This window comes from Gymnoscopelus microlampas, assembly GCF_963454915.1.
Source record: "Gymnoscopelus microlampas genome assembly, chromosome: 3".
Classification (NCBI taxonomy): domain Eukaryota; kingdom Metazoa; phylum Chordata; class Actinopteri; order Myctophiformes; family Myctophidae; genus Gymnoscopelus; species Gymnoscopelus microlampas.
In genome coordinates this window covers 21,583,982-21,610,531 of record NC_139940.1, presented here as the reverse complement: position 1 = coordinate 21,610,531, position 26,550 = coordinate 21,583,982, and the positions used below count along the sequence as shown (strand labels likewise).

General features: G+C 39.9%; 3 protein-coding genes across 4 annotated transcripts in view; 1 reads left to right on the top strand and 2 right to left on the bottom strand.

The window, feature by feature from the left end:
• Positions 1–753, bottom strand: part of scn1ba (sodium channel, voltage-gated, type I, beta a) — a 14,814-nt gene extending 14,061 nt beyond the window's left edge. The window contains exon 1 of the mRNA XM_084051766.1: positions 1–753. This exon is cut by the window's left edge and continues 159 nt beyond it. The gene's annotated coding sequence lies outside the window, so the exon portion shown is untranslated.
• A 2,942-nt stretch (positions 754–3,695) lies between these two features.
• On the bottom strand, positions 3,696–8,062 carry LOC311041405 (uncharacterized protein). Of its 2 annotated transcripts, XR_014600405.1 has the most exons (5): positions 7,939–8,062; positions 6,057–6,428; positions 5,600–5,884; positions 4,835–5,057; positions 3,696–4,694 (listed from the first exon to the last, which is right to left on the bottom strand). XR_014600405.1 is itself a non-coding variant. In XM_084051765.1 (4 exons), the coding sequence occupies exons 1-4, from the start codon at positions 8,027–8,029 to the stop codon at positions 4,936–4,938; spliced, it is 870 nt and encodes a 289-aa protein (XP_083907891.1). In that variant the 5' UTR covers positions 8,030–8,062; the 3' UTR covers positions 3,696–4,935. The 2 variants fall into 2 exon arrangements, 1 of the variants encoding a protein (XP_083907891.1); XM_084051765.1 differs by having other exon boundaries at positions 3,696–5,057.
• A 2,984-nt stretch (positions 8,063–11,046) lies between these two features.
• On the top strand, positions 11,047–20,675 carry psmc4 (proteasome 26S subunit, ATPase 4). The gene is made up of 11 exons (XM_084051754.1): positions 11,047–11,118; positions 11,919–12,017; positions 12,803–12,989; positions 14,397–14,543; positions 14,753–14,862; positions 14,994–15,087; positions 15,860–16,027; positions 16,743–16,819; positions 18,216–18,384; positions 19,744–19,799; positions 20,147–20,675. Exons 1-11 carry the CDS (start codon positions 11,086–11,088, stop codon positions 20,258–20,260), a joined length of 1,254 nt encoding a protein of 417 aa, XP_083907880.1. The 5' UTR covers positions 11,047–11,085; the 3' UTR covers positions 20,261–20,675.
• Positions 20,676–26,550: the final 5,875 nt, after the last annotated feature.

Genomic DNA, 26,550 nt, shown 5'->3' with positions numbered 1-26,550 from the left:
TCCAGACCAGTTATTATAGCCTTCTACGACATTGGTCCGAAATGCCATTCATCAGAAAATTAAATAAAACGGCATAGCCTCCTACAGTAAATAATCAATAGGCTAGTAAGTATTTAAAAGTATGTGTTTTTTCAATGTGAAATATGAAATGATGCATTCAAGAGGTGGATATGTGTAACTAAACTAGAACACCAATAAGAAAGCAATCAACTCGGACGCGTGTAAAAATCCGGACACTTTATCCTAATTAAATAAATTGGTTGGCAGCTTGGCAGATTGGTAGCCGTTAGTCAATGATTTCCCAGATATGGTGTAACCTCTTGCTCCAAGTGTAGGCTACTTAAAAATGCTATTAAAAATCTAGAAACCCTTTTCTCTCATATGTTCTTCTTTTTGATAGCAGTATCGCTTAAGTCTTGTCCCATTAAATGGTTTAAGGTGGTAATTCCTGTTCCCAGTCAGTCAGATGGTCCGTTCCGTCACATCGTGCACCAACCAACCTCTGCTCTGCTGCAGGCGAAGCGTGGCTTCAATGTTTGTACTCGAACAAAAGAAAGCCCTTCTGTCGCTGCTAAAGATGCAGACGCGCTTTGAAAAAATGTAATGTCTGTTCAAGATCCATCATATATTCCTGTTTGGGAAAGGTGACCGAGACGTGAAACTGTAGCCTAGACGTGAAACGGAGGCTGTATGGACCAGTGTAAGGATCCAGCGCTGATCAGCCTGTGGGGATGATGATGGGGGAGGATGATGTCTGTGTGGGAGGAGGAATAGAGTGAGTGATGCATTGCAGCAGTGAGATGAGGAGGAGGAGAGGTATGTAGCTGTTGTTATGGTAACTGTTTTTATTATCATTTCCGCCTTGCGATCGCTTGTGTCGTGTGTGTGTGTGTGTGTGTGTGTGTGTGTGTGTGTGTGTATGTGCGCGTGCGCGTGCGTTTGTGCGCGTGTGTGTGTGTCTAATACACCTGATGATGTTTTTGTTGACACCAGGCAGTCACAAGGAGGTCCTCATTATGGAAGTGAGCTGTTTTTCATTTGGCTTTCCAACTGATAAACAGATACTTAGAATCATAACAAACTTACAGATGTACGTTATGCAAACTCATATTGGTGGCATGACAAAGAGCAAAGCCAAACTACTTGCTAAATATTGCTCTGTTTCAGCTGTTAAAGGCAGTTTGTCTGTGGAGGAGAAGGTGCTATCTGTCCTTATAGGTGCCCATAACTGTCTAATCCCATTCAATTTGTTTCCCTGTAAATTCATATTAATTTGTGGATTCAAATAAAAAATAAAATAAAAAGAAAGTGTGTGTGTGTGTGTGTGTGTGTGTGTGTGTGTGTGTGTGTGTGTGTGTGTGTGTGTGTGTGTGTGTGTGTGTGTGTGTGTGTGTGCGTGCGTGCGTGCGTGCGTGCGTGCGTGCGTGCGTGCGTGCGTCTAGTGTTAGAAGATATTTTGTGAACAATAAATAACTGATGTGAGCACTGTTGGATAGATAGTGAAGAAATGTTCATCAATACTCCACATCTGAGCAAGGAGAGAGGGAAGCCAACAACAATCTTGTAGAAGCAACAGATTTCAGTCTGCGAGAGTGGAGTGAAGGGCACCAGTCAACCTTATCAAGAGCTCAGCATAAAACTGGCATGTAGGGAAGAAAGAATTACTCAAGAAAAAAACATATCCAACCTCATATGGAGTTTGTCAGAAAGCATAACAGGCTAAGATGTGAGGCAACTGAGGTTTTGTGGTCAGATGAGACAAAGATATAGCTATTTTACCAAAAGTGCTATGTGTGGCGCAAACCTAATGCTGCTTATGCCTCAACAAGCACAACATAAAGATCGATGAATGCCCTACACTGGCCAAGACAAAGTCCAGATCTCAATCCAAACAAGATTCTGTGGTAGGACAATTGCAGTCTACAAGCTAATTCTAATCAGTCTGAACAACCAAATCTGCTAGGAAGAATTTAGGAAAATCACTCAAATACTGTGCAAAGCTCGTACATCTTTAATCTTTAAGCTGTTATTGCAGCAAAGCATGGCTAGTAGTACAAATGTGTTCGGGGTTTGTAATGTTTAAGCTGCTGTATATAATGCATGTCATGTTTCTTGTGTTTAATTAAAATGAGCTCTTTATGGGCTCTTGGTTCATGGATGCTTGAAAAAAACATCAACTGAGAATATGAACTTCGTTGCAAAATGCTGTCCCATGACACTGTCTGAAATTCACGATGCAGCAAATGCTGACCCCTACTATGCTCAGTCATTGGACTCCTTAAAGCAGGAGTGGGGACTGGTGTCTGAAAAGCAGGCTTTTATGTCGGAGTAATGTTGCTGCTCTAATGTCTAGGGAGGCCTATATAAATATTTAAGTTGTGGCGGGCAGCCAGGCCAACTGCCGGATCATGCCCAAATAAGGACATGCTGTGTGGGCGGATCATGCACACAAATCAGCACTGTTAGATAACCGTTTCTTTCTTTCCAATATGTTTACTGCGTTTTTACACAATTTCTGACATTATAGACTGGCATTGAGCTATAGCACAATAACCTGGGCAATGCTAGGTCTCAGTATCTATTACATGTATATACCTGTATATAATATAATATAAAGGCCTTTCTGTGTGTCTGCGTTGTCTGTCTGTGTCCACTTTCTCCCCATATATGAAGATCCCTAAACTTTTCCAGGTTGGTGCATCATACATAATTGACCTGCCTCCAAGTACTCTGAATACAGGTACTGCGTACTAAGTAGCTTCCTCTGACGCTGCACTAGTTCTAGAAAATAAAGGATGAATTGACAGTGACTGTGACTGATGACACTGTGCAGTGTATCGAGGCACAATGATTGTTGTCCCCCATTCTTCACAAATCAGGGCAATATCACTTGCAAATTAAGGCCACCAGGGGGTGGTCAAAACTAAATTGTTCATCAGAGATTCCCTGCCTGGTATTTACAGACAAGTAGAAACCAAACCATGGATAGCTGGCTGCATCCCAGGATGTTGTGCCCAATCCCACAAAAGAACCTCTGCATGTCTGGGCTGCCATCATCACTATGGGAAAAAGTTGGTGTGGCCAACTGTGGTCCAGTCCCCTGTGGTGATTACTTTTGGGTGGTTTTGGATGAATACTGCAGGCATACAGAGGCAGATATTCTACAGTCCACAATTCCTAAGCTTGACAAAATATTCTCTACACTGGGAATTCCAATTGAGGTTAAAACAGACAATGGCCCACCCATCTACACTGCAGAATATGTAGACATTACAGCATACTTGCCTTGGATTTCAGAGATAGGATTAGGTAGATAACTCCACTGTGGCCTCAGGCCAATGCAGAGGCTGAATGTTTCATGCGTGCCCTTGAAAAGACTATACTGTACGTGCTGCGCATGCTGTAAGTTGTCCATGGAAACAGACTATGTATGCGTTCCTCCACATCTACCGTGCCACCACACCTCGTTGCTTGACTGCAATATGAAAACTGTTGATGTGCTGTGTGGTAGGCCCCTCAGAACTGGGCTGCCTGAATATCTTCTTTCCTTCCAGTCTGACACATTGTTGTAATTTGAATTTAATGAAAAAGAAGAACAGAGAAGAGGGAACTAATAAACACCACACGTTGGTATACAGAGCATCACAACCACAACCAACATCTTTTTTTATTTGTAACTTTCTGAATGAGTCATGTGGAAATTCTTGTTCACAATTAATCATAGATGCAATACAGTATGAGCAGTTTGAGCTATGGTAACCATTCAAGTGAAATCATAACACAACAATAGCCATTATTACACACAATATTATGCTTTAGCACTATATACTTTGGCCAGCCTTCTGTTGCATGTATCTTTTCTGCGTATGTTTTTCCAGTCCTAAATTGTCATTATACAGTATATTGATTTGTTTTGCACACTATATAGTTATTATTAACAAATCAAACTTTACAGTTTACACAATGTACAAACTACACACTTTATATACTTTATACATCATCTCTCAATGTTCAATATATATTTTGATTAGAACAGTCTGACGGATAATGTCACACCAGCAATTCACACACATACTTATGTGTTTATGAGAGTGACAGATTTCTTGAATCTTGCGTCCATTAACCACTTAAACCCTATATTTTGGCCATAGACCCCCAGGGACCTATACTATTGGTCACCTCCTTTTTTCCTGTCTACACCAAATCTCTTCACAGAACATAGCTGATCTACAAGCTCACCAACTCACTCACAAATCACAGTGTGACGCGTTGTGAGGTTGTAGACTAAGTTTCATGTGATTAATGATTCAAAGCACAGCCCTCTTTGTTCAAATAACAAGGTTTTCACACTTTAGAAGAATTATCCAAGGACCTATACAGTACACTGGGCAAATCCTTTACATTTCCAGAGATGATGCTCATAATCAGAACCAGCAGTAGTAATCTAGCATTCACATTCCTAAACAAATCTTGAACTGAAGGGATTGAAATATCTACTGATGGGTTTTGTCTTGAAACTGCAAATGATGGGAGCTTGTAAGACCGAGAATTTCACCCATTAAAAAAAACAACTTGTGATGTGACAATAAAGTTAGGTGTTTACATACACTATAGTACTTTTTAAATTAACCAAGCTCAATCCTCTCATGGTGTTTTACAACTTGTTCCTTTCAGCCTCTGAGGTAGACTCAGTTCTCAATTCAAGGACCCCAACGGAAACAAGTCCGCAAGGACTTTTTTGGTCGGACCTTTTAGACAAAAGTATTATAAATGTAACTGTGTTGTTTTACATTCTTTTGCCTAATACAAATTTCAATCAATCAATCAATCAAACCATGACTCAGCTATTTTCTGCGCATACCGGTATGTGAACACTCATGAGAAGGTGTTCTGAGTCTGGTTTGCTTCAAGTCCGCGTTGTTAGTCACCTGAAGGCTATGTATTTGCCCGACGTGTGCATACCAGCAGGGCTGTAAGCAGGGCCAGGAGCATGGTGAGTGGGACCAGAAGGAGAGGTACGTATAGCAGCCATGGCTCTGGGTTCATCCCCTGCTCCTCTGGAAACATAAAACCACTGGTGTGAACGTCATTGTCACCATACTGTACATTAAAATTGGAGCCCCTTGACCTTATTGACATGGTACATTTGGCTTACGTTATACTGAGGAGGGTGGGGGTGGCAGTGTCAAAATAGTTGTCATTGATTACATTCATTTGCCTGCCATTAATCCCTCAGGCTGCTGCCAGGTCAAATGGTCATTACAGTGGCAGTATAGGGAAAATTATTGTAAGCAAGTGTAAGTAGTACTACATGGAATTTACAACATACGGTAGGGATATAAAAACTCAACGTGAGTACAAACAACTGTGTTTTTACCATATCTACTTACATTGTGTTTTTCCCTTGTCAGGATTTATACGGGATATTTCATATCAGATACTAACACAGACAGTATTATCAAAGTTAATTCACGGCCATTCAAGTTTATACACTGGAATGAAGCCATTGTACAATATGTTTTTACCAGTTAATCTTCCATATTGTGTACGTCAAGTACATTAAATAGCTTATCAGTCAATGTAGTAAAAAGGTTCCTACCAGAGGAGACAAAAGTGGTGTTGGCAGACAAAAGAAAGATCTTTTTGAGTATCAGATTGCTGTTCAGGTGGAGCAGGCATTCATATTCTCCTGTGTTCCTCAGAGAGATGCTCACAGAAAGCTTAACATAGGGCAGAGATGGGTCATGGTTGTTCTGGGCTTTGTCATGGGTTTGGATCAGTCCACCATGAGCCACAGACAAGACAAAGCCAGGATCCTGAGACACATTTATGTCACATCTAAGCTGGTCAACATTGTCACCGGTGGTGTTGAAGAGCATGGTATCTGAAACAAACAAGCAGAAGTGAACATGTAGTGTTTCCATGGGTGATTTCTTGTCAACAATGAGATTATATTATATTACGTTAACCGGTCAAAATGTCTATGAAAAAGTATGTTACGAACATGAAACTAAAGAGATACAAAATAAGTAGTAAGATAATGAAGGTAATCTTACCATAGACTCTGAGTATAGTGCCATTTCCTTTCTTCCTCTCAGTGTTGTGGATTGTTTTAACAGAAACTTTGCATATGTACTTCCCAGCACTGTCCTGCCACTGGATATTCCGGAGGCGTATGGACTTGTTGTGTGAGCTTTGGTTCAGGCCCAGGCGTTCCACACGTTCCTGATATTCTTTTACCTTTTTATTCATGGGCCATAATCTGGGCCAGGTAGCTTGGTCAGTAGAATTTGCAAACTCCCAATACAAAATAGTGCTGGTCAAACTATCCTCAGGGGAGTGAGAGAACTCACACGGTAAGGTAACACTGTGACCGAGTTCAGTCACAACCACAGGGGCCTGGTTGACAGACATGAGACCGCTTGTTACTGAAAGAAAAGGAAACAAGCCGTTTACTGTAAATTGCTGTAACCAATTCCTGTCAATGTACTTAAACTGCTCTGTGCTGCATTACAAAGCCAATAATAGTGTATTGAAGGTAGAAAAACATTTAAAACTTTGTCTCCTGTCTCGCTCCAAATGTTGTGGGCAATTTTGTTTTTCTATATTTATTTTTGTTATATTTGTATTTGTGTCTTTGTTTATGAGTGTGTTTTTGATTTTCAAATATTGAGCCATGAATATAAATGTAAAACATGTTACACTGAGACTGTAACAGCTGAGTGGGTGGGTTGCAGCACAGAAATAAAAATAACTGATTTTTTAAAATTATTTTGTGAATTAGCATAATGTCAGTGTTTTGAAAGAGTGGGATGGATGAATACAAGACTAATCAGTGATGAAAGCCATGGTCTGAGGTACCACAATTTATGCTTCATATAACTTAAATATGTGGTTCCAATCCATTTATCCTTCTTACTTCTGACAAAAGCTGAGACACCCCTGTGCGCACGCACACGCACGAGCGCGCACACACACACACACACACACACACACACACACACACACACACACACACACACACACACACACACACGCACGCGCGCGCGCTTGTACTTCACAATGATTTTACGTGGGGGATACACAGGATAATAGATATTGTATGATGAGTTGGGACTGATATCACATTGACAACATACAGGCAGAGACAGTGAATAAAAGCAATCAGAGGTGGCCAGGAAAATTAGATACATTTCAGTAGAAAATGATTGAATAGCAAAACAGGCAAGAAAGGCCTCATTCAGTAATTAGAAAGTCTAAAGTAATGCACTCAGTTTGGAAATAGTTTTCATATTCCATCCTGATTAGCTAAGATTGGCTTCCAAAGTTTGCAGGAGTGGACGCAGCATTTTGGCCTATAACTCTTGAACATAGGTCTTACAATCAAGATATTTTTATTTGCTGGATTCCTTGGATCATGACACAACTTATATATAATAATTTGGTCTCCACACAAGTGTTTGTCACTGTATATTTGCACATATTACATGAAATTTGTCCTCTGCATTTTACCCATCCAAGGAGCAGTGAGCACCCGTTGGTTATAGCACTCGGGGAGCATTTAGGAGGTAAGTGTCTTGCTCAGCAACTATGTGTCTTCGACACATAGTTGAGGGCTGGAATCGTTTCTTCAAAACACACTTTTTGCTACTACTCCTACAGATTGTATCCAAAACTCACAGAAATCGTGTGATCATGATGTATAAGTTAGTTTTTTAGATCCCATTCCAAGTGGCTATAACCAAAGTTTGCAGGTCCTGGGTAGGCAACCCGGCTTGGCGGAGACCTGTGCCCCAAGGAGCACACTAGTTTTTATTCTAGTTTTCTAGTTTTCCATTATATTTCCATTATATTTATTCTAGTTTTCCATTATATTTATTTGTAATTCCACACAACTTGCTGATTTTGCAGATTTTAAGAATTAAACTAAATTCTCACCTGAGAACAGTAAGTAGAGAGAAATCCAAGAATGCACACATTTCTTCCAGATTAAAGACTGAGGCAAAATAGAGAAGACAACCGTAAACATCTTGAATGCAGATACCACCTTCCTTCCTGTGTTGCTCAGTACAACTGTAGAACTACAATTACAAATTGGGCATTTAGCAGACGCTTATATATCCAGAGCGACTTACAAAGTGAAAGTGCTGTTTTTTTTTTTTTTGTGCTGTGAGTGTGGTTATACTGTACTGGAGCTTTCTGAACACTTCCGATTTGACTCAACTTTCCATTTGAGATGTGAGTTTTCTTTTACAAGGGAGACCTGGACAAAACAGCAGCAATAACAATAACAGTATATCACACATAACATAATAAAAAATAACATAAAATAGGTCAAATGCTGAAAGGATTTAGAATGTAGTGGTATTGAAAACTTCTGTTTTAAGCAGAGGAGGGAATGTTGAAGAATTACTGGCACAAAGGAATGTTTTTGGATTCACCACTTGAAAACCCTGTATCCTTTTAGAATGAACAAACACAATCAGGCCTTATAGATGCATAAAAGTGTCACCTCTGAGTTGATGTTTGCAAGAATGGAACAAGTAAAAGATCAAGGACAAGTGCAAAGGAGAGGAAGAGGGGCCCATAGGGGAAGAGGGGCTATAGAGGATGTGCAGTGGTAGAGTAGCTCAAAGGGGAAGACAAAGTGTCAATGTTTTGATTAAATCTGTGCCATACTGCCATTGATCATGTAATCAATCAAGACTTTTCAATGAGAGAGGCTGGGCAGCGGCCCAATCTCAGAAGATCAACTGTGGCATCATCAATAGTATGAATATTCAGGAATGATTAATCAGTAAGTGACTATACTATTATAAGTTAATGTATTTCTTACTACAATATACAATATGTAAAACAAACTTTCTGTCAATGTGCTTTACTTAATCATCAATATACCTTGCCTTTTCTTCTCACAAATATTCAATGACATTGTTGGCAGGTGCTATTTGATTACAAGAACTCCAGACAGCAGTAATTCGGGAGCGCAATGTGTTTGCCAATGTCATTAGTGTAAGTGTAGGCACCACTGACCAGATCCTTACTGTAAATGACATCAGATGGGAACGAAACGGCTCAATAGAGGAATATTGACTGAGTGAAGGAGATACTAGTATACAATCTCCACATTAATGGTTGAAAACCTCCTAACTCCACTTGAGCTGTATTTGGGTAAAGTGATGATAATATAAGGACACATTCAAGTATCTGACAATGTACTGTATAATGTCACCATACCAACTTTGATAAGGCAGTGTTGTGTTTCTGCCCGACAGCAGAGAAATGCATGCAGCTGGAATATGTTATAATGTACAGTAGTGTATATATTGTATTCATAATTATTTATAATTATTTATTTTACTGTTCTATTCTATTCCACAATACAGTAATGGAGCTTGAAGCAGATGAAACTCCACATACTGTACTGTATTATCATGTACTGTATGTGGATGAAGCAGGCTATAACTTGTCAGAAGTAAGGAGGCACGTGGAAGGATCATCACTGGTAAACGAGCCACTGTAAATGTGCCAGGTCAAAGGGGGGCCAACATGCTGCAGTCTCCAGAGGGGATGTTTTTACCCACGCACGCACGCACGCACGCACGCACGCACGCACGCACGCACGCACGCACGCACGCACGCACGCACGCACGCACGCACGCACGCACGCACGCACACACACACACACACACACACACACACACACACACACACACACATACATACATACACACACACTGTATGAAGTCAAATGTACTGCAGTATTACAGTACATTTGACTTCAACTGTACAAGATTTACTAGTCTCCAGGTACAAGGGAGTGGGTGAAATAGGCCTACTTTTGTGCAAACCTCCTACGAATTGCAGTTATAGTGTCTTTTCTCACACTTTTGAAAAACAAAACACAAAAAAAAACTGTTGCTCTACTTTGGTTTTGTTACCACGCTTTTATTTCCTATGAAAACTATATGTCGTCCTCCACTGGTGAGAGATCCCCCAAGTTCAGAAATAACAACTGCATAGAGAACTGAAAATTTCCTGTAAACGATTGTAAGTTCCAGTGAAATGAAACACAACAGAGGGTGGGCGACCATCAGCCTGAACTGGGTGGGTTGAGAGAGGCGGGGGCCTCTCTCAACCCAGATAATGTTGAAAATAGGTGAAGTGCTCCTAATAAGGATTTATGAATTAATTAATTACAAATTATTAGAAATGGGAATTAATTAATTATCATAATTATTAATTGATGAATAATTAAACAGGACAATTTATTTATTTATTTTTTAATCTAAGGACCTTTCTTCTTATCTCTCTGCTCTTGTAACTGTGTTTATGCTGCTGCTACTGAATGTCCCCATCAGGCCTACTGGCCTACTGGCTTGCTGTTGATTCTGTCTTGTGTTTTTCTTTTCTTTTTTTCTTCTTTTTTGTGTGTGTGTGTTGTCCTAAGTGTGTGTCTTTGTAATGTGCACGTCATTTTGTCAAAAATCTATGAAATAAATATTGAAAGAGATTGATAGCCTACTGCTGCTTAGAAGTGGTTCTCAGCCTGTGGGTCGGGATCCCCATGGGGGTCCCAACATGATTTTTGGTGGGTCCCCAAATGACAGTGAGTGAGTGACATACCCCAAAAAAATTAAAAGAAAAAAGACCATTACTGCATAAAAATAATCAACAAACTATACTATAAAAACTGGTCAAATTTTGGCCAAATTGTCAAATAAATGAAATAATATAAGAAAGAGGTATTGTGAAAATAGACAATCTACAAGCTCACAATGCCACGCAACGAGAGGCGATGTGACCTTGCAAATTGGCTATTTTCACAATATTTATCTGTGAAACTGAGTTATGTAATGCCTACATTCCAAGTGCTTGTCAGGGGTGGGGGGTCCCCAGTTCAAATATGATTATTTTGGGGGGTCACGGCCTGAAAAGGTCAAGAACCACTGGCTCAGAACACCATTACCCATAGATCCATCTGCCTAAGTAAGTATTGTAAGTAAACGTCAGTGCATGTATAGTCTCGCGATAGATTGAGGTACACACACACACACACACACAGATCGTACAGACAAATTCAACATGGAGGATATCGTTGCTGTAGAAAAGAACCCGGTATGAGTTACTTACATTCTGACAGATATTTTACAAATGAATCGTTCTCAATTGTAACTTAAAAACACACACGCTTGAGATTGTCCGTATGATACGTTTTGTCGTGGTCTTTAGTTAACGGTAGTTAAATGTAAAGGTGCCAGTGCGTCCTGTCAATGCAACTGCCATGTCATGCAAGCTAACTACAGCTAAAGCTGCTAGCATGGGCTCAAGCAGAGATGAAATGACAAATATTGATCCTTAAATGTATCATTTTGTACCAATATCGATGCCTATACCTGCGTTCCTTTGTATGCAGATTATGTTTTATCTTTTGATCCTTTGAAGTTAAGCCTGCTCACTTGCTTATGAATTAGCTGTAACCTACAAGGATGAATGAAAGGAGTTTATTTGTTGCTGTGCTGTATTCAGATAACATAGTTATAAGAAGAGTATTCCATCTTCTCGCCTACAGGCAGTGGTGGTAAAAGTACTTACATTCTTTACTTAACTAAAAGTATCCATAATGCAATGTAGAAATACCCTTGTTTTAGGTAAACGTCCGGAATTCAAAATGTACTTGGGTAGAAGTACAAAATTATTGGTGTCAAAATGTACTTAAAGTACGAAAAGTAAAAGTACGCATTGTGCAAAATGTCCAATTTCACAAGTTTCCAATGTATACAAATCTTTTTGAAAATAGCAGATCATCTACAAGCTCACAATGCTATTTTCAAATGGCAGAAATGTACTTGAGTATATGTACTTATATAGTATAGTTACTTTCCACCACTGAGAGTATCCCATCCTCTTGCCCACAGGACGAAGTGCCAGCCATGGTGAGCTCCAGACCTCAGACAGGTCTGTCCTTTCTGGCACCAGAACCAGAAGATCTTGAAGACCTCTACAGCAGATACAAGGTTTGAGGCCAAAACGTACTCCCTGAATATTTTTATGTTGGTATTCTTATTGTCATCTCTTGTATGGTGGTGTCATGTTGATGTTGGCAACATGTCACAAGTTGAAAGTATAAAACTAACCTGGTTTTCTTTGTTTAGGGCTTATGATGCAGTAAAGAAGTCACAAGCATATCTTACTATTCAGTCCTCAGTGAATAACACGCTGCTTAATCCATTTATTCCATTTGTCTGGTTTCTTGGCAAAACATTAAAATGACTCCAATGCTAAAAAACTGAATGGGCCCTTAACCACATGAACCACTCTATCCATATTTTATACATTGACTATTTTTTTAAAATCATGAAAATCTGTGCAAATCTTTGAATATATATATCTTTAAAGCGAACATTTGTAACCCAAATCTTTGCTTCTGGGGGTCCCTGGAACTAAATATTTTGAGATGGGAGGGGGGGGTCCGTTAGAAGACATTTGTAGAGTCTTAATGGGTTAACGCAACTATTCTGGGGACGAACATTCACAGAAATGTACACGCTTACAACCCGACATGTTGTAATGAGATATGCCAAAAATACCTAATTTTCTTATTTATCATGGTTTGTGACTGTAGTTCTGTACCGTTACATGGCTATGGCTTAACCCTCTGGTGACATTATTATACCAACCTAACAATTTGTACAGCCAAGGTATCTCACCCACAGGTTTTGTAGCCAGGAAATGTATATTCCCCTCCGATCCCTTGACACCCCTTCACGCCTCTCCTCCTGTTTGTTGTGTGTCGGTGCAGAAGTTGCAGCAGGAGCTGGAATTTTTGGAGGTGCAGGAGGAGTACATCAAAGACGAACAGAAGAACCTGAAGAAGGAGTTCCTTCACGCCCAGGAGGAGGTGAAGAGGATACAGAGCATCCCGCTAGTCATCGGACAGTTCTTGGAGGCTGTAGATCAAAACACTGCCATTGTTGGCTCCACCACAGGTACTACTAAAAGGAAGATTATATGGAAATATATTCAAGACCCCGTTTATCTTGGGAATGGGAACCGTTGGTACTTGCTTTTTTTAAATGCTTAAAGGAGTATTTACTCTAAAAATAACTTATTTTCTATCAATTATGCACCCCAGGAAGCCCTGAATTAATGGAGATTGTTTAATTTTTGTCGCATTTCTGAGCCAATAATTTGATGACCGGCTGCGTCTCTGGTCGGAGACTTGCGGAGTCTCCGACCAGAGAGATTATCATCTTTCCACTGGTCATCAAATTATTGGTTCAGGAATGCGACAAAAACATCTCCATGAATTCAAGGCTTCATGGGGTGCGTAATTGATAGAAAATAAGTAGTTTTGTGAGTGAACTACTCCTTTTAAGCCAAACGAATGAAACGATTTCATTATAACCCATGTAACCCCCTTTCTTCATATGCTGAAAGACAGAATTGAGAAAATCTATTTGCATTGTTTTGATTTCAAATATGTTGTTGACAGACATTAGGGATGGGCATGAATATTTGAATTTACAAATATTCATGCCAGGCTCCACACTCGATTTTCATATTGCAAATTAGATTTTAGATTATTTTTCTTTTTAAAAATTAATTGATTAGTTACCATCAATATGCAGGCTTATACTACTGTGCAGTACATAGCCATTGATTTATTGTTCACACTGCCAGCTGTTTAATTGTGAAACTTAAGAGGAAAGGAAGGGAAGTTTGCAAACTGTAGCTCCCAGTAGAACATTTATTTAGTATAAACAACATTTCGACCACTGTGGGTCTTCATCAGGTCTGATACATTACATGAAGAGGGCATGTTACATACACTTCCTTTCCTCCTAAGTACGTATTGTTGTTCAGCACCTGAAAAGTTTTTTGTTGGGATGTGCGTGCTTCCCTCTGGACTTCCCTCTGGACTCTATTTTTAAATGTGAAACTTCCCAGGCCCAGGGCAGTCCAATATTCAGAGAGGAGACTTTTATCATACTGTATGATAGTGTTGCTCTTCAACCTGGCCTGTAGGTCACAAAGATCACATTCACTTAATTGGATCCAGTGGGCTGGGTTAAATGATAAACTTTGAAATACAATAAAAAATAGTCTCTCTCTCCCCATTTCATTTTCACTGACCTAAACGATAAAACACTGTGTTTGAAACTAGGGCTGAAACCAGATCAACTTGTTAAGAAATGATTACTTTGGTTGACTTTTATTTCTGTAATTGCTTTGAAATTATTTGTACATGCAGTGTTTTCATTCACTGGTATATGGTATGTAGTGGAAAGCTAACACCAGTCAACCGTGTGCAGATCTATGCACTGCAGTGATATTGTCTGTTATGATTCCTTTCTTAAAGATGACATAGGTTTTTTGAATCTTTTTCCCCTCAGGCTCCAACTACTATGTGCGTATCCTGAGCACCATTGACAGAGAACTGCTGAAGCCCAATGCCTCTGTGGCCTTGCACAAGCACAGCAATGCTTTGGTGGATGTGCTGCCTCCAGAGGCTGACAGTAGCATCATGATGCTGACATCTGGTATATCCCTCTCAGAAGCCTTCACATGGACATTTTACCCATTTGCCATTTTGTCTTCTAGAACTGAAAAGTCATAACGGATACAAAAGAACAATCTAAAAACAACATATGTTATAATGACCATCTTTTAGTGTAGATGTGGTGGCATGACCAACATCACTTTTATGTTGTGCATCAGTTTGCATTAGTTTGACTGTTTGTCCTTCTAGATCAAAAGCCTGATGTCATGTATGCTGACATTGGAGGAATGGACATCCAGAAGCAAGAAGTCAGAGAAGCTGTGGAGCTTCCCCTCACACACTTTGAGCTCTATAAACAGGTGATGTCTAAGAAATCATTTTTTGTTGCCAGTAGAGTAATTATGGGAGTGGACTCTTAACATACCTTGTTGACACAACCTGTTGAGGACAATGTCCATTATTGATCTTCACTGACTGTTCTTCTTCTCAGATTGGCATTGACCCACCCAGAGGTGTCCTCATGTACGGCCCTCCAGGCTGTGGAAAGACCATGTTGGCCAAGGCTGTAGCTCACCACACCACAGGTAGACACACCTCACAGCAGAGGCATCACACAGTAAAATCTTCCGTGTCCATTGAAATGAAATGAGGATTTTACTGTGTGTATGCGTGTGACATCAAACATCAAAACGTTCACACCAAGCACGATAACTGCAAATATATATGTTGTTTTAAAAATTGTTCGAAGTGAAGTGGATGGCAGAGTCCACAACACGACTATAACTACAAAGATTGATACATTTGATACATTGACAGCCATTCAAAGTCCATCAGAAGGACATCTGGGATTCATTCACCCTCGGAAAGTTTTGTTATTAACGGAGATGAGGATTATGATAATCTGATCAGAGTCAGATTATCCATATATCCTGTTGCATGCGTCTTTCAGCCTCACTGAGATGGAGATCTTTCTTTCCTCCTCTCCATGTGGGCTCTGACACAGACACAGGCTCATAGCTGGACTGCACAGTGTGTGTTATTGTTTGGTGCCACTGTTTACAGAACATATCGTTCATCAGTTTACCGTTCACATATAGTTATCGTGCTGGATGTGAACGGCCCTTAAGACTATACTTGAAATTTGGCTCATGTGTTAGATGTGTCTATTCAATGTCTATTCTGTATTCCAGATTAAGCCAAAGGCAAATTTCGACATTGTGTGAACTTGTGTAACATATAGATTGTGATATACAGGCATCGCTTTTTGATTTAAAAATCAATGGTTACCACCCATGTGAAACCTACTGTAGATCCTGTGAGTAGCAACTTATCTATAAACATTCTGTTTTCTCCCAGCTGCCTTCATCCGCGTTGTAGGCTCTGAGTTTGTCCAGAAGTACCTGGGTGAGGGTCCTCGTATGGTGCGTGATGTTTTCAGGCTGGCAAAGGAGAACGCCCCCGCCATCATCTTCATTGATGAGATTGACGCCATTGCCACAAAGCGTTTTGATGCACAGACTGGAGGTACCGTTCAGTCTTGTTGTCCCCCAGACAATTGTATATGTATCCAATGTCGTGCTAATACCCATTCAATCCAGAAATGCATCTCTGTCATTTTTGATTTCTTTGGCTATTCAAAAACAGCAGCTATACAAGCTTGTTGCGCGCTTGAAAAATTGTGGAAAATTTTGCAAATCTTTGAAATATACATTTTTAAAGCGAACATTTGTAACTCAAATCTTTGCTTCTGGGGGTTCCTGGAACAACATATTTTACAAATGTTCACTTTAAAAAGTATATATTAAAAGATTTGCACAAATTTACAATTTTCAAAAATGGCAGGTCTACAAGCTCATCATAGCGCTATGAGCTTGTAAATCTGCTATTTTTAAATAGTCAAAGAAATCTGAAAATGCTCATCATAGCGCTATGAGCTTGTAAATCTGCTATTTTTAAATAGCCAAAGAAATCTGAAAATGCTCATCATAGCGCTATGAGCTTGTAAATCTGCTATTTTTAAATAGCCAAAGAAATCTGAAAATGACACATGCATTCCAGGTCTTAATGGATTAAGTATATCCATTTTCAGCTCAGATGGATTGAAGGTTCAGTGTATGCAAACTCATTCAGTTAAATTCTTTGTCCTCTAACAAGGGGTGTAAAAGGAGAAGTATGAACAGGTTTGCCATAAAAGCCTTCAGTTAAAAGCCATACCTTGTTTCCCTTCCTTCTCCAATAGCTGACAGGGAAGTTCAAAGAATCCTTCTTGAACTGCTCAATCAAATGGACGGCTTTGACCAGAATGTCAACGTTAAGGTGAGCTTTGTCCGTTCATTTGAGAACGCTGTTTGCAATTTCCCCTAGGGGTACAGGATGGACAGCAGCAAGACTACAGTACCTCTGCCCTGACATTCCCATTCAATATGCCAGTCACTAAGCCTGTTCTGTTTATTTAGAAGCTCCTCGGTTTCTTCAAATGAACTGTTTGTCTTCAGCTATTTGTACACCACAGATTATATTCCACGAAAGCCTCCGTTTTTTTAGGTTGAATGCTAGCTACTTTCATTAGAATGAGCTTAACTCCCAGTATTACATAGATGTGGTTAAAGTTATATTACATATGTTATCATGGCGCGGAGGTCTATCCTTTTAGACCTCAGTGCCATGATAGCAGGTGTAATATAACTTTAACCCCAAAATTATAGCGTGAGATAGAGGTGCCCTTGGTGTAGTTGAGTATCATCCCCAACCCAATGGTCGGAGAAGTTGTATGATATGGTTATCGACCCAAATAGTCTATTTTAGAGAAAGATAAGATGACCCAGGACTCAGCCCAGGGGAATACCAATGAAGAGGATATGTAGGGATGTCAGAGAATGCCTCCATGTAACATTAGAGTGCAGGCAAGCAAAGGGTTATTAATTAAGGAGTTTGTCTCTTGGGGAATGTATATTATTTGAATACCTAGCTATATAAATGAACGTAATCGGTCTGTTCTCATGCTAGTTACCTATCACCCACCAAGAGTTGCCACAGGGTTTCTAGACAAGCTTGGGGATTTGTTATCCAGAATTTTTATATGCATACATGGATGTACCTGCAGATCCTAAAACTTTTGAGGTAACGACCAAGAAACTCCTTTGATTGTATTAAGCTTGTGTTTGGTCCCACTCATAAATAACTATAGACAATTTCACATGGTTCACATGGTTTAGACATTACTGTCACTCAAATAGCTGCTGTAGCAGTGTCTATCAGATGGCACTCGGCTATAACTGTCATTAGCACCTGATGCCCACAAGTCTATCAACTCCCTGCTTGACATAAACTTGTGGATGTCTCAGACCTTTCTTGTAAACAAATATAAGACAGAGGTCCATGTTATATGAAACTCTACTTAGACTCCGTGAGTCTGAAGGCCAAAAACCACAACAGAAATCCAAGACGTTCTATTCGATAGTCATCTAAGTTTCTATAATGGCATATGATCACCTCAGAAATATCTTTAGGTCCATGATGAATACCAAACTCTGGAATTCCCTTCCAGAAAACCTTAGAGCTATCAGCACTGCCAGCAGTTTAAAAAAAGACACTTAAACCACATGTATTGCTTTTAACACGGGTGACTGCGTTAAATACAAAGGTTTCTATAAACTCATGCCTTTTGAGCTCACTGTCATGATCACATCCACTGACGTTTATCCTCCCTCAGGTCATTATGGCCACCAACAGAGCAGACACACTGGATCCGGCCCTACTGCGTCCTGGACGTCTGGACAGGAAGATTGAGTTTCCCCTACCAGACCGCAGACAGAAACGCCTGATCTTTTCCACCATCACAAGCAAGATGAACCTTTCTGAAGAGGTCGACCTGGAAGACTGTATCCTTATGGCGCCAAAAAAGGCATGCTAGCATGCATATGTGCCTGTGCACATGTTTTATGTCCGTTTTTGAGTGTGTAGCTACACAGTCTGGGGACCCATTCGATTAAAAAAAGGGGAATTTTGTTTTTCCCCCTTTGTTTTTGCCTATGGGGGCACCACCTCCTTTTTTGTGTATAAACAGGAACTGGGTTTGGATCCTCCTCTTTCTTAGTCCACTTCCTCTCAGGTGCTTCTGTGTTTATTGCTACTTTAACAACAACATTAAATGTTTAGGGCAGTGGTGCTGACAGACACAGTGGAGCCGTCTTAAGAGATTAGTAGCTAGTCCTTTCAGTCGTACCTTGAAAACAAGAGGATGTTTTGAATTGCAAAGATCCCAGTAAAGCGTAGACCGTGGAGAGAAAAGCAAATGTTGAATTAAACATTACAATTTGGCTCCAGTTAGTTACAGTAAACTCTAAATTGTGTTAAGAGCACTTTAGTGACCTCATATCATTTGCACAGGTGTATGTTGTGGGTGGCAAATAAATATTTTCTACAATGTGTGTTTTCAAGTGAAACCCATGCCTTTAGAAACGCAAACCAGGACTTCCTGTTCACAACAAAGAAGCTCACGGCTGAATAGGAGATCATGTTCAAATATTTACATTCAAATGTTTGTTTTTGGTCCTCTTTTTGTCTGACACAATAACACCCATTATTTGGCAAATAGTTCCTCTGTACAACACCTTTGGTGCTGTGTTCTTTAGAGGTCCCTCAATGTGTGATTCTAATTTGGGGTTGATCGGATGATATGTTTATGATTTTTGGATTCTCTCTCCTTTTTTTATTGGCCTGTCCCACAAACCTGGTAGGCTGCCATAGCCAATTGGAATGTAATACTAAAAATCGAATAACTCCAGAAATGTGTAGTGATTTATGTGCATTTGTCAAAATCGGTTGGAGGAGTAGCAAAAGGTGTGTTTTGAATTTAATGTGAAATAGTAGAACATAGTTAAGTGGACTTGAGCAAGGCTATATGGGGGAGTTGCATCATGATCCATGGAACCCTGGGGGAAGAAGATTGAGGTTTAGTGCCTTCCTTGACTACTAGCAGTGTGCATGAAAAGTATGACCCTGATCGGTCCAGGTGTTTCCAAGATTAGCTGCACACATAGACAAACAGGGATTAAAACATAATCTCCACATCCAATATTTCCGGTCTGGTGGAGATTGACTCACCTAGTTGACTTGAAAAACACAAATGTTGACTGTTATAATTCCCCAACTAATGCCTGTGTATTTCTACAGAAGTTGGCTATTAGGAAATTGTTATTTTGTAATTCGAAAGAGCGTTATCCTTGACTAATGTGCAGATGTGGCCAGACCAGACAAGATCTCAGGAGCTGACATCAACTCAATCTGCCAGGAGGTGAGTTGGAGCATAAGTACTCATAATGGACACTTGTTTGTCTCTGGAGGCGTATCATAATTCATGTATTTTTAAGGTTCAACCAAAAACAAAAAAGTTTTTAATCTGAACCCAAACGTTCTTTTGTGATGAGACATGAAAATCTGATGCAACACTTTCCCAATGTGTGTTCTGTGTGTCAAGAGCTTGCCTCTCAAAGACACTGGAACATCTCTGCCAACCTCATAAAAAAACATTTTGACGGCGTTTCACATCCTTGTAACAGAACTACAACACTAAAAAATATGCAAAGTTCCCCCTTAGCAACATTTGTCCTTAATCTGTGTTCATCTGTTCTGCTCTTTCAGGCTGGCATGTTAGCGGTTCGTGAGAACAGATACATCGTCCTGGCTAAAGACTTTGAGAAAGCTTACAAGACTGTTATCAAGAAGGATGAGCAGGAACACGAGTTCTACAAGTAGACATAAAATACAGCCACGTTCTTTACAATTTCCCTCTTCGGGGGACAAAAGCAAGGCATTCAGACACAGTTTGTTTTGATTTTGGTGTGTCTGTATCTGTAATGTACTGTATATGTTGTGGAATTCCCTGACACTGACTTACATTGACATTGGACTTGCATTGACCTTCAACTTTGATTTCACTGTCAAAATGCCTGATATCAAGTTGGGGATTTTGATTCCAGTCTTGACACACAAATACACTATACATACACACATAAGTAATGGAATCTTCTTTCTGGAGTATTCTGGAGGTTCCTGACTATTTGACTTCATTATAGCTAGAATAATGCATTGACTTTGTATCCGTATGTACTCACTTGATGAAACAGTACTCTAAAAATAACAATTAAAGATGTTTTCCATAAAAATGAAATGAGCGTTTTAGTTTTTTACTATATTGGAATATACTGCTTTTGTACATTATTTACCAGCCCACTAGTAGCTATCAATCATTAGATGTTTGGTTTGCACAAGTGTCAATGTAGTTGTGACAGACAAGTTGTTGGTAAATACTGTCTTAAATATGTAACTTAAATTTACAGCACCAGCGTCTGTTCAAACATTTTGGTTTATGTTTTTGAGAAGATGATGCAACTCCATGGGAATGTTCATCTGAGTTGGCTAAACATTGTGACTGCAGCTCTCCAGTATCACTTGCACTGTTTGACTAGTTAACTCACTGTTTCCCCAACAAATATGGGCCGGGACCCATTTTTATGGGTTGCAATTTTATTTCATTTCTTTTTTTTTTGCATTTCCAAAAAAAAATAAACTTTTCATTTTATTATTTATATAATCAAACATTTTCAGAAATGTTCAAATGTTTTTTTTTTTTTTTTTAATTTGTTTTTCATTTTTCCAAATTAAGAACATAGTGAAGTGGTTAATCCAATTTTGGGTCCTTGGAAGACACCAAATGTATATTTTGGGTGAATTGGGTCTCAGCTGAAAATGTTGGGGAACCAGTGAATGAACTGGTCTTATCATCTTAACACTGAACTCAACAAATTGCAGTTCTCCCTTTATGCCACAAGGTGGAGGGCGTTCTACGGCATCATCCTGATATATTATTGCATAACCTGCTTTAAACAAACATGAGAAGCATTCCCTGTACAAATTGCAACAATAACTTCATGTAAGTGGCCAGTAATCTAGCCACTTACTAGGTCTTTGTTAGTGAGGGAAGATAGATACCGTCTGGGGCTGGGCTTCGGGACATCCTTCTATATATGGTATCCAGACGGTGGTTTGGTCCATTGTGATGTCTACCTACTGTGCCACAGGGCCTAGCTGACACCAAAGCATCCGATGGATGAAGAAACGGGTGGGGTGGCACCGATGGGTGCTTTGGTTACATACTTTTTGATATATGATATTTTACCTCTTACTTTCACTTCATTTAAAACGTAACTGCAAATCCAGGAGGAAGCTTGCACAAAATCTGACCACCCACAAGTATCAAAATATACTTATTAAGTACCAAAAGTAAAAGTAGTCATTATGTAGAATGTCCCGTTTCACAAGGTATCGTACTAAATGTATTAAAATCTTTTGAAAATAGTCAGTGCTGGCCCTGAGGAATTTGGGCATTTAGCAATGTGATTTACAGTAAGCAAGATAAACTCGAGGTAATCAAATGCATAGTGTAGTGCCTCAGTAATCTAGGATCATAGATAAACCAATAACCTATCATCAGTCTAAACATTATAATAATATGCCAGGTCAGCAATGACCTGGCATTTGTCTAAATAAAATGCTCTCTAATTTACATTTTAACGTTTGCATAAGACTGCATGGTTGTCGAGGCTAGAACATTTAAAACCAAACTATTATATATTAATATTAATGAATTTGTATTGGGCGTTATCTGAGTACAAAGGTGTTTTATTATCTCCTGGCATGGAGGGAGGGAGAGAGAGAGAGAGAGAGAGAGAGAGAGAGAGAGAGAGAGAGAGAGAGAGAGAGAGAGAGAGAGAGAGAGAGAAAAGACCTGAAAGTCTTATCAAAGAAATGTAACTTAACGGTGCGCCGTTGCCATTCACATGGCATGCCTTGTGCACGCATGTTTGCTTCATGTTCTACTTTGCTTTACCATGAAACTAATAAACCGGTTTCTGCACATACCTAGGGATGAATGCAGCACTTACATTATCTGGAATGCATCCTTCTAACGATACAGGTCGCGTTATTTGCACAGATTTGAAATGTCAAACATGTCAAGCCTCTGACATTTTTACATATAGTTCATTATGCAACGTGTGTGTGTGTGTTCCGCCCTCAGTTTCATCTGGCCCATCACAGCTCAAGGACTATAAAGGCTGCCTTGGCTGTGTCCTCTTCAGTGTGCTATCAAAACTCTGTAGAGACCTTATACTAAAACTCATCTGGGGTAGTGTAAGTATAGGATTTTCCTATCTAACAGGTTTATATTAGTTGTACTTTAAGTGCTAAAGTATATTAGTGCTTTAAGTTTGTATTAGTTGTATTGGTAGGATTTGCAGGTGCTCATCCAGGCTCTTGTCATCTCCCGCCTGGACTACTGCAACTCCCTCCTTGCTGGTGCCCCCGCCATCAGACCTCTGGAGCTTGTTCAGAAAGCTGCGGCTCGTCTGGTGTTCAACCGCCCCAAGTTCTCCCACACAACTATCCTTCCCCGTTCTCTACACTGGCTCCCCGTAGCGGTTCGCATCCAGTTTAAGGCTATGGTCGTTGCTTACACCCCTGCCCGACCACTTCGGTCTGCCGCCACGGGGCAACTGGTTGCCTCGTCGCTCAGTGGTCCTTCTGGCCGATCTACACGGTCACAGCTTTTTTCTGTTCTGGCCCCACAGTGGTGGAATGAACTCCCCACTGATGTCAGGACAGCAGAGTCACTGCCCATCTTTCGCCGCAGGCTGAAAACCCACCTCTTCAGGAAACACTACCCTCCTTCTTCGCCTTGCCTACTTGTTGTTAACTAGTTGTACGAACTCTTATTTTATTGTTTTATTGGATCTTGTTTATTCGATACACTTATTTGTTTTAGCTCTTTCTCATTTGATTTTCCTATTTGTCTCATCTGTTTAAGAAAGTAGGTAGCTGATATAATGCACTTTTACCTTAGCGCTAGGTATACTCTTAGTTGCTTGTTTTAGAAGAGAATGCACTTAATATTTCTGGTGATTAGTAGTTTCGTTCCCTACCTATTTTGAATGCACTTATTGTAAGTCGCTTTGGATAAAAGTGTCTGCTAAATGACTGTAATGTAATGTAATGTAATGTGGAGCAATGCAAATGATTCTCCACGTGAACGCGCCTCTGACTGTCAGACAAAAATGAGGAAGACCGGCGATACACACATATAATTTACACGCCGGTTGGAACACACATCCGTTTGTGCTTATCGAAAATATGCACCCCTTTAGTCACTTTATTTAGGCATGTCCAAATTTGAAAAATATATATGTATATTTTTCTATTCTTTAAAAAAAATCTGAAAACTTACATCTTGGCTTGGTGGGCGCCCCCCCAGCCTAATGGCGTCCTAGGCAATAGGCTCTATGCACAGCAGCCATATTGGAAATAAATTGGGCCTCTTCTTACTTCCTTCACAGGTGTTACCAATGATACTAATGAAGGCTCTGTTCCATTCTGGTCAGGGTGCTGATATTGTGCATGTTGGCTCACTAGAAACACTCCATTTTCGTTCCCAAATGGCCCCTTATGGTGGCTGTGTAACTCTGAGAGTGTACAAATGGAACCAAATTGGTTCCATTTGTACACTCTCAGAGTTATGGGGGTCCTTGAAAATAAGACAACCACTATGCCACACTATATGGAACAGAGCCTTAATTAGTATCATTGGTAACACCTGTGAAGGAAGTAGGGAAGGGGCCCAATTCATTCCCAATATGGCTGCTGTGCATAGAGCCTATTGCCTACTCTGCCTATTGGCTGGGCCGGCTCTGTAGCAGATCTACAAGCTCACAATTAGTCGCATTGTGACACGTTGTAGATCGGCTATTTTCAAATATCCAATATTTAAATAGGGCTGAAGTGGTGAATGTATGATTTGTAATAATAATTAAAATCTACAAAGTAACTACTAACTAAAGTTTTCAAATAATTGTAGTGGAGTAAAAAAGTACAATATTTGCCTCTGAGATTAAGTGGAGTAGAAGTAAAAGTATTGAAAATTGGAAATACTCCAGTAAAGAAAAAGTACCTCAGAATTGTACTTAAGTACATGTACTTAATTACCTTCCACCACTGCTACCTGGATACATTTGTGACGTGACAAACTGAAGTTGAGTTGGTTACATGAATTGTAAATAAAGAATCTTGCAGCTAGTTTATCAAGTTCAAAGTTGTACCAATTGATTGATTTTAAGGATTAAGCTATTAGACATGTAACCTAAATCCAAACATGTTAAAGTGAGAACAACACTTCCAACATATGGTCCCAGATGTTAACCACACTACATTGTAGATTTGGATTATTATTAGAAAACATACATTAACCACTTCAACGCTCGCCCCAAAACACAGTCACAGGTATTCCTAAACGTAACCTCAGTAAACTATGCCTAAAAACTAACATTATTCCTAAACGTAACCTCAGTAAACTATGCCTAAAAGCTAACCTTATTCCTAAACGTAACCTCAGTGAAACGGTGCCTACTGGTTTAGGGTTAGGCACCGTTTTACTGTCCGCGAAAGAAATGGGGGCGAGCGTGTTTTGGGGCGAGTCTTCCGGTTGCATTGTGAGCTTGAAGATTTGCTATTTTCAAATATTATACATTTGAAAACTTGTGAAATAGGACATTCTGCATAATGAGTACCTTATACAACACTTTTGTACTTTTACTCAAGTCAATTTTGAATTCCGGACTTTTACTTGTAACAGAGTATTTTTTCTACATTGCAGTATTGATACTTTTAGTAAAACAAGTGAATACTTTTTCCATCACTGCTTATTTGTATTAATAACACACGCATCCACATTTTGGGCTGTACCAAAGTTGAGTCACCAATCCCTCCTGTGGACTACCAAAACGCTCGCCCCAAAACACAGTCACCCCCGAGGTATTCACCTGGTATTCATTACAGTCATTTTTAGCGACTTTTTTTTAAACTTTTAAGCGACTTACAATAAGTGCATTCAACATAGGTAGGGAACGAAACTACTAATCACCAGAAGTCTTAAATGCATTTTCTGCAAAAACAAGCAACCAAGAGTATACCTAGTGCTACGGTAAAAGTGCAATATATCAGCTACTTTCTTAAACAGATGAGACAAAATAGCAAAATCAAATGAGCAAGAGCTAAAACAAATAAGTGTATCGAATAAACAAGATCCAATAAAACAATACAACAATAAAAGAAGCGTTTGTACGACTAGTTAACAACAAGTAGGCCAGGCAAAGAGGAAGAGTAGTGTTTCCTGAAGAGGTGGGTTTTCAGCTAGCGGCGAAAGATGGGCAGTGACTCTGCTGTCCTGACATCAGTGGGAAGTTCATTCCACCACTGAGGGGCCAGAACAGAAAAAAGTTGTGACCGTGTAGATCGGCCAGAAGGACCCTTGAGTGACGAGGCAATCAGTCGCCCCGAGGTGGCAGACCGAAGTGGTCGGGCAGGGGTGTAAGCATCGACCATAGCCCGGAGGTAAGAAGGAGCTGTTCCCTTCACTGCCCTATAGGCTAGCACCAGGGTTTTAAACTGGATGCAAGCCGCTACGGGGAGCCAGTGTAGAGAACGGAGAAGGATAGTTGTGTGGGAGAACTTGGGGCGGTTCCTAAACGTAAGTAACCTCAGTAAACTATGCCTAAACCGTTTCTAACATTATTATTCCTAAACGTAACCTCAGTAAAACGGTGCCAAACCCTAACCTTATTGCTAAACTTTATTCGTATTTCTAACTTTATCCCCTCACCCTCAGTAAAACAAATACAACAGTGGTTCTAAAACCTTTAAATGTCAAGGTCTCCCCTTAACTCTGACAGTATACAAATGGAACCAAATGGACCCTAATCGGTCCATTTGGTTCCATTTGTATACAGTCAGAGTTACAGACTTGAAAGGGTAAATTTAGAACCCAGAGAGAGGGAGTCCCTAGAATCCACTTTGAGAACCACTGAAATACAAGAATACAAGAACAGCTGGTCCGAAAAAAAATGGGGGCGAGCGTGTTTTGGGGCGAGTCTTCCGGGTTCCCCTCCTGAGTGGTTAGATGTCGACATGCTGCTGCTGTCTGTCGATGGTTTCCGTCT